This window comes from Mustela nigripes, chromosome 4, assembly GCF_022355385.1.
Source record: "Mustela nigripes isolate SB6536 chromosome 4, MUSNIG.SB6536, whole genome shotgun sequence".
Lineage (NCBI taxonomy): Eukaryota > Metazoa > Chordata > Mammalia > Carnivora > Mustelidae > Mustela > Mustela nigripes.
In genome coordinates this window covers 102,880,788-102,899,265 of record NC_081560.1, presented here as the reverse complement: position 1 = coordinate 102,899,265, position 18,478 = coordinate 102,880,788, and the positions used below count along the sequence as shown (strand labels likewise).

At 45.0% G+C, this 18,478-nt stretch overlaps 1 protein-coding gene across 2 annotated transcripts in view; it reads right to left on the bottom strand.

Moving 5' to 3' along the window:
- The window catches only part of GLI3 (GLI family zinc finger 3), a 263,860-nt gene that overhangs the window by 244,831 nt on the left and 551 nt on the right, over positions 1-18,478 (bottom strand). For both annotated transcript variants that reach the window (XM_059397219.1, XM_059397220.1), the window contains exon 2: positions 4,576-4,740. In XM_059397219.1, coding sequence (XP_059253202.1) covers positions 4,576-4,699 — 124 coding nt within the window. In that variant the 5' untranslated portion in view covers positions 4,700-4,740. The remainder of the gene's footprint in view (positions 1-4,575; positions 4,741-18,478) is intronic.

The following is an 18,478-nucleotide window of genomic DNA, read 5'->3' as shown; positions in this document are numbered from 1 at the left end:
TCACTTAATCCCCTAAAGATCCTGTGAAGTGAGTCTCATCAGTTTCTTGCTAAAAAGATGAGGAAACTGAGACTTTGAGAAGTTAATTTGCCTGCACTCACAGCTAGTCTAACCTGGTGCCAGAACTCAATCCAAGCCTTCCCATCCCAAACTTGGGGGGGTTCTCCTAACCAATCATCCTATCATTTGAAATCCATTTTATCTGACAGTCCTTCCCAAGGAAAAAAATGTGGCCAAGAAAAAAAAAAAAAAAAGGGTTGAACATCTAAAGGCACAAGAAAACTAAAAGTCACAGTCTACAATGTAAAAATTGCTCACCCATTTCTGAGCAGAATTAAGTACATCTTGACATTAAAAAAAAAAAAAATCAACGGGCGCCTGGGTGGCTCAGTGGGTTAAAGCCTCTGCCTCTGGCTCGGGTCATGATCCCAGGGTCCTGGGATCGAGCCCCGCATCGGGCTCTCTGCTCAGCAGGAAGCCTGCTTCCTCCTCTCTCTCTGCCTACTTGCGATTTCTGTCTGTCAAATAAATAAATAAAATCTCTAAAAAAAGAAAAATCAAGGAGACAAGAGCTCATGATGGAGAACAGCCAATGAATTCCAAATTCCCAACCAAACTCTGAGCCCCCTTACTCTCAGCCAGGAGACCAGTTGCTACCACAATACACTGACAGGTATTACTGGACAGTCTGAAAGAAAATCCCTGGGCCAGGAAGTAACCAAAGGTTAAAGTTTAAAAAAAGTATCTCCTTACATATTTGCAGACCATAACACTCTCCCCTTACAAAGCTTTAAGAGTCTTTTTTAAGCAGAGGAGAACCAAGGCCCTTCCTCTTGAAAGAAGAAAGTGAACAGGGAACTTCCTCTCCATTATTAATCTATCAACTGTGGTTTCATATTGCATCACCATTAGGATAATAATTTCTGTTTTCTATCACTTAAGGTATGTTCCCAATAACCATCAGAGCCAATAAAACATCTCCAAGACCATGGCCTACATACGTTCATTATTAGGGCCTTTCTTGTTTTTAAAGCAGAGTAGTAGGCTAATAAGAAAGATCAGATTACTCTTTTCAAAGAAAATCATCGGCCCACAATGACTTAAAAGACTTCAAATTGGAAAGTCAGTGTTTGCAAGTCATGGAAGGAAATGTTACGGGGTAAGGATTGTGTTTAAAACCTCGAAATATCTGGACTAAAATCCATTTACTATATACAAAACATAACATAGAGCTTTAAAAGCAACGAATCCGTACCAGCAATAAACAGATTATTCAGGAATTTTCCTTGCGGTCCTAGCATATTAGCACACTTGGCAGTTTTTAAGTAAACAATGCCACCTAAATATGTGAGCACTCACTGTGTATGTGAAATATATTAGATGCCAAAAATAATCCTTCACTCACAATTGCATGTAACAAAGACTCAGAGAGCCGAAAGTCTTTTCTTCTGTCATTTACGTTGACTAAATAACCCTAAAGCTTAAAATCAAACACATGAAACACACACATTGTGGTTCCTGGGTAAGAATACTAAATGCTTTCTAGGTTGATATCGGGTCTTAAATGTTAGAAAAATCAAACGTGGCTTGTCTCTCCGCCCACCCCCCCACCCCATACAAGTCTCAGAACAGTTTGTCACTTATGTGTGTCATTTTAAATTTCAGCGTTAAGAGTCAAATGCTTATTTAGGAGGCTGCTCGGTTTTGAGCCATACATTTGGGTTGAGTGAATGGGTGTGTTAAAACAAAACTCTGTATGAGTGTTGTTCTAGCACGAGATACTCAGCTGAGAAAACGAGGAAAACAGATGTGCAAGGACATGCAATGGAATGTGCGTGGTTTGGCTGGAAGGTTCACAATCGGGAACAAACCGTAGCACATAATGGCTAGAAATTAAATCAACCTAACATAGTACCAATAACAAAACTTTCTTGTTTGCCTGTTTTATTTTGTTGCAATCATGAAATTGCAGACGGAAGTGGGGAAAACGCGTGTATTGCCTCCGTTTGGTTCTTGAGGCTAAACTCATCTTTAACCATTCATGGGCAAATCCCTGAATTTCAGAGCTTTGTAAAGAAAGTCCAGGACACCCCTGGACGCAGCAGCAATCAGCACTAGCTATGATCAGATGGAAATGATTTTAATGTCCTTTGTGCGAACAGCTTCTGTGCAGGTATCGGGGTACCTCTGAAATGTTTATAAAGAGAAAAGAGAGAAAAGGATACAGAACGGACAAAAGATCAGATGACCATGGCCATGGCAGCCACCTGCTAGCACAGACAATAAGTGCCAGCAACCCCACGTCTGCTAAAACCCAAAGGGAACCCAGACCAAAGCCCCCAGCCAAGCTGGGTGCCCACAGCCAAGTATGGAGGGAAGCAGGAGGCCAGTTAGGAGTCTGCAGAACAAGTAAGAGGCTGGGTCATTCCAGCCCCTGGAGCAGGATCCTGGGGCTCCAAAGAGGCTGCGAACTGGTTAGGAAAACCTGCTGAGGACCCGGGAGGGTTATTAGCATTGCTTAAGCAGAAAAATCGTGAAGAAAAAGGCTTTAGTTCTTGTCTTTAAATTTGTTCTCTGGTTTTCCTGGAATCTTCCTCAACGGCAATCGGTGCGACAAACCACCAGTTCCATTCTTCTTTCACTTGGTTGGGTCTTTATATTACCCAATATATATCAGAAGTTAATGAAGCCCTTAGGAGATAAAGGAACACTGGAAACAGAGAGCTGCCAGAATAGCCCTCCTGCAGGCCTGTGCCCCACAAACCTCATGAACATCTGCCCCAAATAGGGCAGGTTCAACCCCACCCCCACCCAGGCGCAGGGGACCACATGTGTTTCAAGGACACAGGCCGCTTGGGGCCAAAAGCCAGCAGAGTTTGGTTCAGGGTCCGTGACTCGTTCAGAAGACAGGCCCAACTTGGTAAATCTAGACCGCTCCTTCTAGACTGGCTAATGTCCTCGACGGACGGCTGGGCTCCCATGGGGCTGGTTAGGTTGGTTCTGTTCTGAGTCACCCTAAACAGGTTCATGAGAGGAGCTTGTGGTCAGTGTTGCTCAGGAAAAACCCAGTGGCACCGAAACCCTCCCAGGCGTGGGTGGGGCCAGCAGGAGCAGCAGTGCCTTCACTGGGACAGATGGACCACAAGGGGACAGCGCCTTCCCGGGGGTCCCCACAGGACGGCCAGCTGACACTCATTCTCCTTCTCACCTGTTCTCACACACCCACGTGCAAACTCCTATGCACACAGGTTCACACGTGCCCACACACTTCCGCACACTCTCACACACCCTCACACGCTTGCAAGCTGTCAAGATAACCAAAGTCAATGTTTCCTGAAGCTTAACACCCAACAGGGCTTATTCCTGTGATGTCCCTGTCGGAAATGACTGGACAACCATTTGTTGTCCAACTTACCCTGCAGGTGCTAACTCTATCTCTGAAATAAGCAATTTGCCTAATTTTTACGAATTCCAGGAAAAAATGAAACGAGGGTCCCATAATGTTTCTTAAGGCATAAACAGGGTTTCTATAAGCACGCCAGAAGAATGACACAACGATCCAGCCCCACTAAAATAAGACCCAGCCCGGATTTCAAATACCACAAATAAAGGAAGAAACAGGGGCAAATTTCCACATATATGTAAATTCATTATTTTAACTCCGATGTAAATAGATGTCCCCAAGCATCCATTCAAAACTGGACTCATAAGTGGCGGATTGAACGCCAGCCTGTGCCAGCAAAGCCAGCAACGCACACTGGTGACGGCCAGGAATGGGAGCCACGGACAAGGACGGGCACAGGGAGCAGGGGCCAGGCTGGGGAGGCTAGGAAATCTACAACAAGTAAAGGCACCAACTGGCCTAGGAGAGTACGAAAGCGGGAAAAGGAAGTGGTCACCATGAACCTGTTCAATCTGGGCTCTGGAATTTGTTTGCCATGCTCCACGACTGAATTGAAATTCCTCTCGACATTGTGCTTAAAATATTAAAAAAAAGAAAAGAAAAAAGTGCCCCAAAACAGCAGCTAGGTATTGCCTGTGAACACAGTTAAGTCCATTTCTATAAGCCAACAGCAAAACCTGTGCCTCAGACACCAGTGTCACCTTGAGGTCCAATCATGAACAACTTTTAAAATCCTTTGGAGCAAACTGCATGGAGTTGGTGGAGGAGACACGGATCCTCCCACCAAATCCTGACAAGGCAACTTCAGTGTCTTTTGTGATAACTACTAACTAATTATTCCAACTAGTGTAGATTTTCCATGTGAAATGCCAAGTATTTTGAACTCTTGCCAGACTAATCAAGATGATTTCCAAAATGCCACAACAGGAACTTCCTATAATAAATAAGCTATCACATTTACATCTCAAATTAGAAAATTTGGAAGAAAACATGTAGTTTCGATGCCAAAGTAGAGATTACTAAAGCCTGCCCATCCCTCACCCCCCTTTTGCTTTCTTTAGCCTCTAAAGGAGCAAACCCTGGTCCAGGTGCAAATGTTCAGTGTACAAGGAATGCAGAGAACACAGAAGCGACTCTAGGCATAGCTGCTGGAGATCCCCGTGGCTGCTCACCATTGGAAGTGGTGCTGGAGGCCACGGCTTTCTCGCTAACATCTGTTCGTGTGGAGCATTTCACTATGGAATTCTCCACTTTCTTCTTCTCAGTGGTCGTGGAGCTGTGGGACTGGGCCTCCATGATGCCTTCTCATTACTTCAGTTCTCTGCTACCAGGAACGCCTGAAACAAAACAATGGTGCCATCAACTTCCAGCAAGGGTGGACAAAAAAAATCTCACTTAAAAGTTCACTTGAGGGAGCCCCTGGGTGGCTCAGTGGGTTAAGCCTCTGCCTTCGGCTCAGGTCATGATCTCAGGGTTCTGGGATCGAGCCCCGCATTGGGCTCTCTGCTCAGCAGGGAGCCTGCTTCTCCCTCTCTCTCTGCCTGCCTCTCTGCCTACTTGTGATCACTCTCTGTCAAATAAATAAAATCTTAAAAAAAAAAAAAAAAAAAAGAAAGTTCACTTCACCTTTGGCCGGAAGGGGAGCCTAGAGCTTTAGCAAGTTCAAGAACCTTGCCCACAAGTTTTCTTGCAAAAACACCTCCAAGTTGTAATAACAAGCCAGTCGAATTCTGTCTACACATGCAAAAGGGAAAGGGAGGGAATTATCCATAACATGAGTCTCTCCCCAAATTTCTACTGGACATTTGTTATTAAGTGGTCTAAAGATCTCAATTTTCAGCAGTGCTTACGGTGTGAAACCCAAGGGTTGCATGGCTTTCTTATGCCACATCTACAAATGTCTCTTCAGGTAGCCAAATTTATAAGCATGGTGACGATTTCCCAAAAAGGGGGAAGGTTTTTAAGTATTAATTAGAAGTTTCAAAGAGCATGGCCATTTCTCAATCCCAAGCCCAACTCCAAGTTTGGAAACAGAGAGTGATGTGGGCCAAGGAGCCCGTGATATTATATGCTCCCCTTTTCTGAGCTACCTGAACTGCAATCCGCCCCTCCATCGTAATTCACGGAGGTGAACCGTACTCTGCAGGCTTTCTTAAACACATGAGAACGTTTCAATTCACTCATGCTACATTTTGAAAACCAACAAAGGCAACAAAGGCAACAGAACAACGTGCTCTGGATGCCACAGGAAAAGTCAAAAGATTGCCAACAGCCAAGATGGGAGACCACTTAAGAAATATGAAAACCCAGCTCCAAGCAAATGGGGCGAGTGGGTCCTCTTTCACTGGCTGCTTCATTCAAGCGATAATTGTCCTAACTCATCATTCATCAATTTTCACTCTCTCTGGTTCTTGTTTTTTTTTGTTTTTTTGTTTTGTTTTTTTTTTTTGCAGTCGTGAGCTGCACCTACCAAGAACTACCAAGAATGCAAGATGAAAACAGTCCTCTCCAGCACGTCTTCCTCAAGCTGTCTACAATGCAACATTCACGGTGGGCATTAGCAGATCCACCGTATTCAATCCAAACAATGATAAGTGAAATAAAATAAAATAAATAAAAACTGCTTAACCAACTGAAAGGGTTGAAATACCAGATAAAATCTTTCTAGTCATCCTTAACTCAGACTTGCAAGGGAATTGCCAAGTCTTTCTTTATTGTGTGAGCCATTCTGCCTTTGGTCTGGAATTCAAGTAACTGGGAAGGCTAAGGTCCAGAGGCTGCTAAGAGCTAGAGAACTCCCTCTTCTGTTAACTTCCATTTCTTTGCCTTGATTATCCACTGTCATTCATTGTAAAACACACAAGTTACTTAAGAACAGCTTTTCTAGAACAAAAAAGAAAAAAAAAGCAGCACTGAGTTGAATTTGCATATCAATTGTGAGATCCACTCCAAATTCTGAAACATCCCTCAAAGAGGGCTCACAAAGTCCCAGAGCAAAGGAGCTGCTGAGCTTTCCACTGGGCTGAGGCCAGGCACTGGTCCAGAGGCCCTAACCTCTGCACAGACTGGTACCTAAGTGGTGCCGCCTGGAGTTACCCTGCATCTCAGTTTTCTCATCTGTCACAGGACCAGAATCACACCAGGGGACTTGCGACTTAACCTTGGGGGAAGGTGGGTACAGTCCTCTTTAAGAGTATGTTTAAAGCCCTGGATCGCCCTGGGCGCCTGGGTGGCTCAGTGGGTTAAAGCCTCTGCTTTCTGCTCAGGTCTTGATCCCAGGATCTTGGGATCTAGCCCCACATCTGCATCTGCATCAGGCTCTCTGCTCAGCAGGGAGCCTTCTTCTCTGCCTACTTGTGATCTCCCTCTGTCAAATAAATAAATAAAATATTTTTTAAAAAAATAAATAATAAAGTCATGGATCCTCTCCCCCAGAAAAACACCCTTTAACACACACCAAAGAGTGTACATTTGATTTCCAAGGGTCACAGGCCCTCCAGGCTCTTCCATGAATCCAGACAGAGGACCCCTGAAAGAGATACTTAGAACAGTCTCTTTTTGCTATAATGATCTCAGAACGATTCTAATTTTTCGGAAAGCTCCCCCCAAATTGATGGAAAGATCATCTTTATGGTATGCCATGAGAACAGTCCAACCCAATCCAGAGCACTGATTCCCAAGGTCGGACAAGAGCCACCCAGATCAGTGTTGCTACAGCACTTGCAAGACATTCAGATTCCCAGGTCCAGTCCCCGATGTCTTAGAGGTAGTGCCCGGAACCTTTATTTTAGCCAGCACCGGTAAGCACCAGGCTCACCAAAGCTTGCGGACAACGTTTCCACACAGTTCTCTTCACTGCTATGTACCCAGTGCAACAGGTACCCTGTGAAGCTTTTGCCAACCGGATAAAGAAACAATGAATGGTACCCCAGACTCCTGAATTTCAACAGCCTGCCCTGAGCCTTTCCCAGCACCCATCACAATAATGAAGTCATCTTCCGGAATCTTTGCCGAATGGCTTCATGCCCAGCTTCCCCTCCAGATCCTAAGCTCCATGAAGACAAGCGCCATGTTTTACCTTCCTAGCACCTCATACCCCTAAGAATATGTACCGAGTAAATACATGATCCTGAGAAGACCTGGTGACCCGGACAATTCTGCAGTGTCTTCACTTTTGATCACCATTGACTGTACTACGTATCTTTTCTTTTATATCCAGTGTTCCTTTGAAAACTGACAGATTCCACAAAAACTAGTTTTTATCTAGTTTTAACTAGTTTTTAACGGGGATATTTCACCACAACACTCCATTCACACCCATTTTGGACAAACAGGCATTTACTATAATTGATCCCCTCAAAACCCACCATACAATTTTATTGGTCAAATCTGGATGGAGTTTGCTGTTAAAACTGCACATGGAAATAAGCCAATGGATCAGAAAGAAGAAAAAATCATGAAGAGATAGGATTCCTTCCTGGCTAAGAAGTAAATCTCTCTTTTAGTAGAGGGAGCTAATTAACACTAGTGAGGTGACAAGTCACCAAAGTTCCTTGACAAACTTAGGTTTTGTGGAGTTGTTGGTTTTTCCCCCAAGCAAAGGACTTCGTTTTAACAAAGCAATAAACCCTCCAAGTACTCATCACCAGAGAGAGAGGCTCACGTGAGAAGAGGTAAAGCCCCAGGCACTGACTGAAATTGCACTAATTAATGGTCTTAGAGAATACTAATTCCTACCCCCTCCCCCTATTTGAAAGGGATTTTTTGAAAATGGGCCCTTGGTCACTCAAGAATCTACCCCCTTCTTCTATTTTGACAACTTATTTTTGGATCTCATTAGATAGTAACTAATTATTTAAAAGTGTGGTTTAGGCTTGGAACAGGACTATAAAAATGGCAACTTGCCAAGGTAGACATCTGCTTCCTGTATATCCCTCTAAGTTCTATCAGCTTATTTTACTGATAAAAACACAACTTTGTCCCTGTCCGTTACAAAGGGGAAAGTTTTAACATTCTAGGCTCTCACACCTCATCAAAACTATGCATGAAGAGGTATCAGAAAAGGGTCTGCTTCTAGTTGCAGTGGCAGGTTTGATTGTGGTTTTTGTTTTTTGTTTTTTTTCCATAGAACATTAAGCTCAGTTTGGAAACTCAGTCCTGACTTGGTATTTGAGGGCGTGAGATACAGAAGTGACCAGTAAAACTTCATCGTGGGATCTCGAAACTAACTGAAACCAGGTTTTAAAACCTGGGATTTCTTAAAATAAGAACATGTAATTTGTTTAGAACACAAGTTGCGAGGAAAACTTTTCAGTTCTGCTTCACTTCAAAGATTTTTCTCTGAGAAAAACATGCCACTGGTTTTTAGATGGGAATGAAAGGCGACTTTGCTCACCCCGCCCCCACCCCACCGCGTTTCCTCCTCTCAGAGCTCCACGCTGCTCCTAGGCCCCTGTAGCACTTGCAACATTACCAGTGAGGTTTGCTGGCATGCCCCTTCACTTTTTATGCTTATGGGGGAGAAAAAATATTTGTAGCTGAGGTTGGAAGTCCCAGCAGCTGGAGTATATGAACAAAACAAAACCGCCAAGGAACTCGCAGTGCATAGGTAAATAAATATTGGGATAAAAATTCCTTCCTGAAAGCAGTCATGGCTTCTCCCCATTCAGCTGTCCCTGAACTTTTGGTCATTTCCCAGAGGCCTAAACCCAGGGCACAATTCATTCCAGATCTTGTTCTCAAACCTACTCGTTCACCCACCAGCAACCTGCAGGTGGTCCTCCGTCTCTGAGTTACAAATCCGAACCTGCATCAACCTCCTACACCAGGAAGCCTCTGCACGCTTGTTGAGGCCCCCGACCAGGTCAAGGTGGAGTTCGTGCTCAGCTCCACATGCAACAGACCCCACGGGGCCAGGCCTGTGGGGACCTACGTTTGAAACGGCGCTTTCGCACAGAAAGCCTCCAGGGGCCCTGTCTTTGGAGCTGCAGGGAAGAAAACAAAACACAGAACAAACCCCCAGGAACTTTTATCGCGGCAAAGACGAGTCCCAGTTCCTGTCATCCTTCGGCAGGCTGTGGACCGTGGTCAGTTCGGGAGAGCTCCCGGCTCGGCCTGCGCCTCCGCGCCCGCAGCCCTGCGTGCGGTGCCGCGGACGGTCCCGGGCTCCCGGTCCTCACCGCTGTCCCACTTCCCTGCGCCGCCCCCGGCGGGCCTGCGGGATCTCCGCGGACGCGCGGCGCTCCGGGCCCCCGGTCGCTCCCCAGTTGGCCGCCGCACTCCGCCCGGGAGAGGGCTCCGCGCCTCGGCTGCGCCTCCGGGGCGCCGCGCCCCCGCGCCCGCCGGGCTGCCCCCGGCCTCGCGCGCCCGGGCACCGGCCCCGCTCCCAATAGCCACGGGAGTGGTGGGGGTGGCGGGGGCCGCGGGGTCGGCAGCCCCGCTCCGAGTCGCATTCCCGGAAGTGCGAACGGCGGGGCTGAACGATCGCCACCGGCCAGGGCCTCTGTGCAGGGAGAAGCGTCCCTTATCACTTTGATCGCCCTGGCTGCCCTGCTCCTTGGGAATGGTCCCGGGCATTGGAAAGCTCTTGTCTGCAGCTGGCCCGGCAGCATTTCCAGCAGACAGTTGTCCGAGGTGGCCCTGCTCTCGTTCGCACAGCTGTTCTACCAGCTGAATCCGGGGAGGTGCGGGAGCCCTGCTTTCATTCACAGCTGTTTGCACCAGCTGAACCCAAGGAGGTGCAACTTTCCAGGTACTTTGCAATGAAACACCCTGTGCTTCTCATTGTACTAAAACACTGGGGAACACTGTAGGGCTTCACTCCCCAAACTTCCAACTCACTGTCCATTAACCTAACCTGGCCCCCAAGTGTTGTTTCTCCTCCTGCTGCCCTAAGCCAATTCAGGCTTTGTGAATGGTTCAGGGCGAATGCACAGCACCTTGTCTTGCAGGGAGGGAGGCGCTCAGTGGGGTTCCAAAGTTCAGCCTCCACCAGGAGGCTTTACTTAGTCAATGGGGAGGATGAAAAATCACAATTCTGGGAACATGGGCAAAATCAGCCTTTCCCATGGCAGGGCCCTGCAGTGAAACCGGGAGCCACACAAATAAGATTTCTTCACCACTTACACAGAAAAAATTTATAAAGCCAGCACCTGGGCTAAAACCAACATGCAAAATGTTTGAGCTGTATACAACTTTCTCATCTAAGGTGAACTGAAGCAGTAGTTATAAACTGATAATACATCCTTTGTGAACAGCAGACAACTTACCTCCCTAATTCAGTTGGTTTATTTTTAAGTTGACTGAACCTGGGCAATAATTCTCTTTCATTTTCGTCTTAATGCATTTAAAGATGTAAAAAACTAAGCTAAAAACTTGATGTGGGAACCTGAGGCGTTTCTGATGGGTTAAAACAGCTCCTGCCAATGAGGGATCAGAGAGAAGGCATTCCACAGGCAGAGCAGAGCTCTTAACAGCACCATGATTAGGCCTTAAGTGAGAAATTATTCTGTGCAGCTTAGGGAACTATTGCTCAAGTGGAATAAGGCTTTCCTCCAGAGAAATTACATTTACTTACACCTGCCTGTATATTTATGAGCTGAATGATCCCCTTAATGTGCTCGTGTTTTAAAAAGCCAGAAGGAGCCAGCCTGTGTAAGGATTTCTGAGGGGTCTCCCCTGTATCACTGAGTAGTGACATTGCTCTCACATTTTATTACTAGCAGATTAGCTGCTACTTCAAGATGCTACCTTGGAGCAACTGTTTAGGTAAAATTCCTATTAAATAGTTGTACCTTCCTGTAGCATTAATGAAAATCCTTCAGAAAGAGGGAGGGAAAATCAAGAAGCACAAACTAATGCTGATTTTAACTTCAGATCAATTCTGAAAGTACAAAATGGTCTGAGTTTCAATGAGCAAAATTGAGGGAATTTAAAATGTTTCAGTGGATTTCATGTAAACATGCATTGTAGAAAATCTCTTACAGGTTTGTAATGTGGCGGAATTTCCTTGAGCTCCAACTATCTTTCCTGAACTTCAGATCCATTATATATGCAGAACCTGTGACCCACACCAACAGCTTTCTTTTCTCTCCTCACCCTTCCCTGTCTGCACTGCTTTCCTTTTCTGCAAGAAAAGAAGCTCACTTCATAAGTTCTTAATGAAACCTTCATGAATCTTTAATTATAGTATTTTTGAATGTAGGATTATTTTACCTCTCCATATGATTTGACTTTTCATTAATTAGATAAGCCTAAAGCCTTGCCTGCAAATAAGAGAGCTGTTCAAGTTGCCAGAAATGGTCTTTGGTATCCTAGAACGTTCCCCCAATCTGCTGCCTGGTGTTTTCAATCTTTCTTTCCTATATTTCTGAGACTGCTAATCTCAGATAAGCAGTATTCATGATAGACATCCCAAAATGGAATTACTCTAAAAGGAATGGAATTCCTCTAAGGGGAAATCACTGCCTGGCTATGGATGTAGTGAATTTGGCTTTAGTAAATCAATGACCTCTAAACTTTTACGAACTCCACATATTTACCTTCAACTGCTGAAAATCTTCTTGGACATGAAGTGACCACTGCTATTATGGGTGGCATCGCAAATGGCATTCTGTGCGCCCATTTTACTTTTCTGCCATCTGTACTTAAAAGAGCATCAGCTGCTCTGACTCTCTCTGCTGCCAGCAGGACTCTGGGAGAAATATTTGAGGGGAGTATAAGGTCTCGATTTAATACCTGTTACCATTTCCGAGTTTTGCAAAACTGGGAAACACCAACCAATGTACTGTGGTTAGGCTCTGCAGGAAGCACCCTGCATGGCAGGGGCCATTAACAAAAGAGCAATAATGCGAGCAAGCTGGCCCCCCACTTGCTGGGGGGTGCTGGAGACCGGCAGTCCTCAGACAGAAAGTGAGATCTAGAAGTCACTTATCTGTCCTCAGACCCGCTAAGCTCATGAAAACTGTATTTCTCTGAAACCCACGTATCACACAAAAACATCACTTCTGCCCAAAGGCGTTCCTTGTCTCACTTCACTGAGGTTTAAGGGAATTAAAAGTTTTCACACATTTTTGCAAGGAAAAAAAAATCCTCAATTTAAAATTTTTTCTTCTGCAACTTGACCTAACTTTTGGTTTCTAAAGTCACGTGCATCTTTACAATGACGCTTCAGGGGATGGATGTCTACTATTCATGTCCCATGAATTAGTAATTTACTTTTAAATCCTATACTAGTAATACCTGTTGGGTGTCAAAATCAGCTACAGATATCCCAGAGATACTCGGTGCATTTTTTTGGTGATGTATTCAGCATACTTTAACCTTCCGACTTTTAAGCTTGTGATTCCTGAATCCTAGATGCAGTTTTAAAGGCAAATTTTCAAAAATGTACAGAAGTTTCATCAAATCTTATTCAGTACAAGCCACGCCCTGGTCCTCTGAGCCTATAAACTTGGCTTATTCGCAGACAGAATTCTTCAGGTTAGCATTCACACCAGCCCCCCACACCCTCGATCAGCTACAAAACGGGCAGTGCAAACTACACCCACAGTCGCACACTCTGCCAGTGAGATGCCTGGGTATGGAATTTCATTTGAACACCCACAGTTCAAACAGCAGATGCTGCTCTGAGGTGCACGACCTGGTCCACACTCCTGGCCACTCCATTCAGGTTTCCATTCATGGGAGTTCATTACTGCTTCCTTCTGAGGAGGCTGGCTGAGCTTTCTCTCCACACAGGTAGCTCTCCTGAGATGGGAATTACTCTTTTTAAAAATATCACCAAATGAAATCAATAAGACGGGTTAACCGTCCCATGCCTTCATGACTGCCTTTTTGGAAAGTTATCTTGCATCCAAGTTGGGAGTAGATGCTGTCCCTTGTTGTAAGAACCAGTAGGGGTCCTGGAATATCCTTAGGTATTTTATGCAATCTTCAAAACCAGTCAAAGTGGCTAAAGCTAAAACTAAGCATTTAAGAGATCCCACTGCATTCTGAAGGTATGTCAACAGCCAGAGCTTCAAAGTTACATTTGTCTCCCATTATTTAATTTTGTGGCATAAAAATGACTCAAATATATACAATCAAATGCTTCTATTTAAAACAATACATCTTTCTCAGTCTCTCCCTCCCTCCCTTTTTCTCTCTCTCACATACAGGCACATTGCCACCCCCTCCCATAAGAAAAAAAAAAAAGTAAAGAAAAGAAAAAAAGAAAGAAAAGAAAAGCCCCAAAGCTGTTTCAGGCCAGCAATCAATCCAATTTACTTCAGGTACGATTTATATGTACAGTGCATGCCACAACAAAACCACAGTATGATACCAACAGGGCCCTTAAGAAAGTTCTCCCCTAAATCTCTGCAAAGGAGCTTTAAAAGAAAGCAAGGATTACAGTCAGCTAGAAGGTAGGGAGGGGACTTACCTCAAACCCAGCCAAGCGGAAATCAGAGCAGTAATTCTACAAGTCGACAGAGTACACTTTCAAAGCTATAATGGTGTGAAGAAGTGCGGGGCAGCATGGCCTGAAGGCAACGCTAATACACTGATGACTAATGGCCGGGCCAGGGCAGACAATGAATTTGGGGCTTGAAAACTAACAGAAACCATGCAGTACTTTGACAAATGGGCTTTCACAATTTCATTCATTGAATAACCTTTAAGCACAAAATTGGCTGAGTTCTCTGGGGAATTAGATGACATGTTGTTGGACGATGATGTAAGTATTTTCTTTGGTAATTATGACTCTTATGCAAAATGCAAAAGTGCCCTATAGGAGGACACGACCATAGATACGACAGATGCAGATGTGGAGCTCCACACAATGTTGCCTTTCAGGAGGGGCCTGGAATGTTCTAGTGCCACCTTATTAACTATATGTAATGGCGTGTTCATTCAGTTTCTTTAGAGAGCCATAGATTTTCTGGGACGTTTTGTCGGGTTGAAATATACACACATGGAACAAAAAACACTTTCACATTTAAAAAAAAAAAAAAAACTTAGACGTGGTCACGAGTAACTAAGAAGTATGGCACTGAAATATAGTACATTTGGAATTACAAGTGGAAAAAGTCTAATTTTAAGGGGTTAGGTGAAGGAAGAGTGCCTCGGAACAATTGAGACACCACGTGAAGTTTGCACTTAGGCAAGCATCTAACATCCCATCTCGTTGAAAAGGGCTCCCTTCCCTCTTCCCTGCCTAACGAGCCCTTCAATTTACAAATAATAATTTTGGCAATTTTTAAAGAGAGAATGAAATATCCGAAGTGTCTCTAAATTAACAACACTACTTACTCCAGACAGCATTGCCTTTAGCAGCTCCTAAAAACTTAAGAAAAGGATCTTAAAACAGGAAGCTTAGTGAGCTCATAAAACTGTTGTTGGAGCCAGGAACACATAGCATATTTAATCTGCAAACTGTGGGAGTCTACAGTGATTTCAGTAAGATCTGAGGCATGCCCTCAAGGTTTGCTGGGATCTGGGATTAGGGGGTTGATAAGAACCTCTACTGCCCATGGACATGTTTTTCTTCTACAGTTAAACACAAATGCATAGAGACGTTTGACTGCTGCTTGGCGTTACTGCTCAAGTTATATAAAAGCTTTGCAGCTCCTTTTGCTGTCAATATATCAAAGTTTAAAAAAATCATCAAAGTGTGAAATTTCATTTAAAGTCTTCGCCAGTCTACAGCTCTATTTCACAGGCCCATCACATAAAAGTAAAGATGAAAAATACACTGAAAGTACTTGAAAAAGTTTGCAGCAGTACCCCTGCCCTGTTGTTGTTTATTCTGTCTCCCTTTATTTGCTTTGAAACTCGAACAAATCAATTTTCCTCTCGGAAAATGACATCAAGTGAAGGGCAGCATCTTCTACTAGCCTTTAATGAAAAGACAACCTGAAGTCATCATGAGAGTGGAATATTTTGCGTAACAAATTAAATTTACTTACACACACACACACGCACACACATTTACACACACTTCCTCTCTAGTCATTTCAGCATTGTAATTGCTTCTCATGATATAAGTTGGCAGAAAATTCCTTGAATCTTCCAAAACAAGTCAGACCGACTATGGACTATGAAAGCTAGCAAAACTAAAACCTCCTTCAAAGCACTCTTTAGCTGGGGATTTACAACAATTGCATAAAGAAGAAAAGTCTGACTTTTAAGATAATCTACTATAGTCTAAAAGCATTAACATTCCACTGCTCAGGTTTTCTTGAGGATTTCATGACTCATTGATTCACTTCTCCTTCAAGACTGGTTTTCCTTTGTCCATTACTGTCTCTGTATAAGTGAGTGCATGGAACAATGATCATTAAATTGTTTCCTTTCCTACACTTCCAAACCCTAGCCTCAAAAGGGGGGGGGGGGATCTCAGTAAGCAGGATACTTTGCATCCAGGGAGGGACCTCAGAAAGGCTAAGCACAGAGGAAGTCTGAAACCCTTCCAGCGTGCAGGTAATTAAGAAAAGGGGCCAAGAAACAAAGGAAAGTCCAACTTTTAGGCTCGGGCATCAAGTTGATAAATTAATGAGCCTTTCATTAAATAAGTAATGAAATAACTCAACAGAGCCATTTTTCATCAGTACTGAATTTTCTCATTTCTGTCTGTAGTCCTTTGTAAAGGAGGCATACGGTGAAAGTGTGTTTATATCAGGACTCGATCGAGGAATACACACATGTCAAAGGTGCTGGGAAATGGTAGGTATCCGAGTCAGACCAGCTAGCCCATGAATAATAACACAATCTATACCTTGTAAAGTGCTTCTGCATGTGTGAAATTTCACTAGACACCTCTCATATTGGACTCCTCCAGGCATCTTAAACCAAAGCTCCCCGAGGCTGACTTTAAGAATTATAGACCCTGAAAGGATCTCCCCTTAGGCAGGGAGTTTCTAATTAAATAGCTTTTAGTATAAAATAAACTCTCTTCTCTCAGTAAGTATGCTATTACAACTAATTTAAATGTTATTTCATGTTTGCTTTAGGTCTGACTATAGTCTAACTGGCCAAAGCATCTGTGTACTACGTTATTAAGACCAATATTTCCTAATGTAAACAAATTCTTTAGCTGCTTCACACAGTTTACATTGTTAAGACCAAGCACCACAGCTTTAATATTGCCCCTCGACTGTAATACTGTTTTGCTTTAGAAAAATGAAGAGATTTCGAGGTTGTTTCACTACTTTAAAACAGAGCACTTTCTTCCTTCAAAATAATCTTGACACATGTAATTAAGAAACTGTCAGACTATTATTAATTTTTAATTTAAAACCTAAATGAAATAATTACAGGAATCAATCAATAAGGCACCTATTCAAATTACAGAACAATTACATAAATACTCAGAATTAATACTTTAGGCCAGTTCTTGAAGATTTCAGTCTATACTATGCTAAGACATCAAACAACCTAAAAAGTGTAACATGGAAACGATGAATAGTTTCTGCCTTAAACAGACCGAAATGAGATCATTTCAACTGGCCATGGCAGAGGCCCCCACCAGCCATGCCCAACACACTCAAGCTGGAACCCTTTTTAAAAGTTAATTTATTTCCACCAGACACACATTTCAGGACGGGGGAAAAAAATGGCCTCATCCAAATTTTGGGCAAAATCACATTTGGAGGGAAAAGCCTAGTTATTGTGAATTTCCGGCAGAACACTCTGGGAAAGACTAATTGGGGAGAGAGGAAGGAGGAGAGGAAAAGGAGAGCAGAAGGTGATTTTTAGAACTAATAATACCCGTCCAGATAATGGCACTGCCCAAGTCTTTGCACAGAGGCCGGCCCTCCATACCTCTAGCTAAAGGGCTCTTTTACTTGGAGATGCGGACAGTCCATCATTTCAAATTGAACTGGCAGCTGGAAAATGTGGAACAGCTGGCAAAGAGCTGGGAGAAAATGTTTTACATAAATATATGTACATATGAACTGGCAGAGGGCCACAAGTACTGTACCCAAGGCCAGAATCCATTCGGCACCGCACACCAGGGGATGAGAAGTTGGGGGCGGCAGGAGGGCTATGCCTCCTTGATCCTCTCTCTAGCGGGGTCAGCAAGGGAAGCCTGGGTCCAGCCCCTCTCTGGAGGGCATCTCCTGAAGGAGGTGCAATCAAGGACAGGAGCACAAAGTTCAGGGAAGGATAAAAGGCCGGGGTGTGCGCTGGTGCTCTCTGGCATCTGGCAATCTGCTTAAAAGTCGCTTCAAAAACTCTCCAAGTTTGGGGTAAATATTTACTCCCTCTCGACTTCCTCCCGCCCATTTTCGCTCTGCAACTCCAGAAAGTAACTGTTCCCTGCAGAGCGATTCATACCCAGCTCTGCCCTGCAAAAATGCGGTCTCCTGAATGACTACTGCACGGGACACGATTACGCACCCCTGCACACACTCCCTGCCGCTTCTAACGCGCTTTCATTTCTTTTTTCTCCCTCTCTCTCTCTCTTTTTCCGCTGTCCCTGGAAAGGAAGAGAAATAAAAGAATCCCAAATCATACACAGATGGTACAACTTTCACTTTTCCTCTCCGACGACCGCGGCGCGCCCCTCCGCATCCGCGCCCACCACACCCCCGCCCCCCGGAGGCGGCGCGGGCTGCGAGCGGCCCCCGCAGCGGCGCTCCCAGCGCAAACCCACCCCGCCGCCCGCCGCCGCCTGCGCCCGCCACCCGATGGGGGAGACGCAGCCGGACGTGGGAGGGCGCCCGGGCTCCGGGCGGGGAGCGGGGGCGCGGCTGCTGCAAACTTCGTCCCCCTCCGGGATGGGAAATTCTCCGGTCCGTCTCCGGGCTCAGGCGCTGGGCAAGGGAGCTCCGAGGTGAAGGAAACGAATGCAAGAGCCTCGCTCCGACGCCGCGCGGGTTGCTCTCCAAATCTGGGCGCCTTTTGACAGCCATTTTCATTTCCTCCCGCTCCCCGCGTCGGGGACCCCCCCTCTCGACCCCGAGGCGCGGGCGCGGCCGCAGGAGCGGGCTGCCGGGTGCCCGGCCCGCGGAACAAAGAACTTCAGGCGGGACGTACCTGCAGCGGCGACGGCTGTCAAGTCCCCGAACTTCCCATAGACCCGCGTCCGAGGCG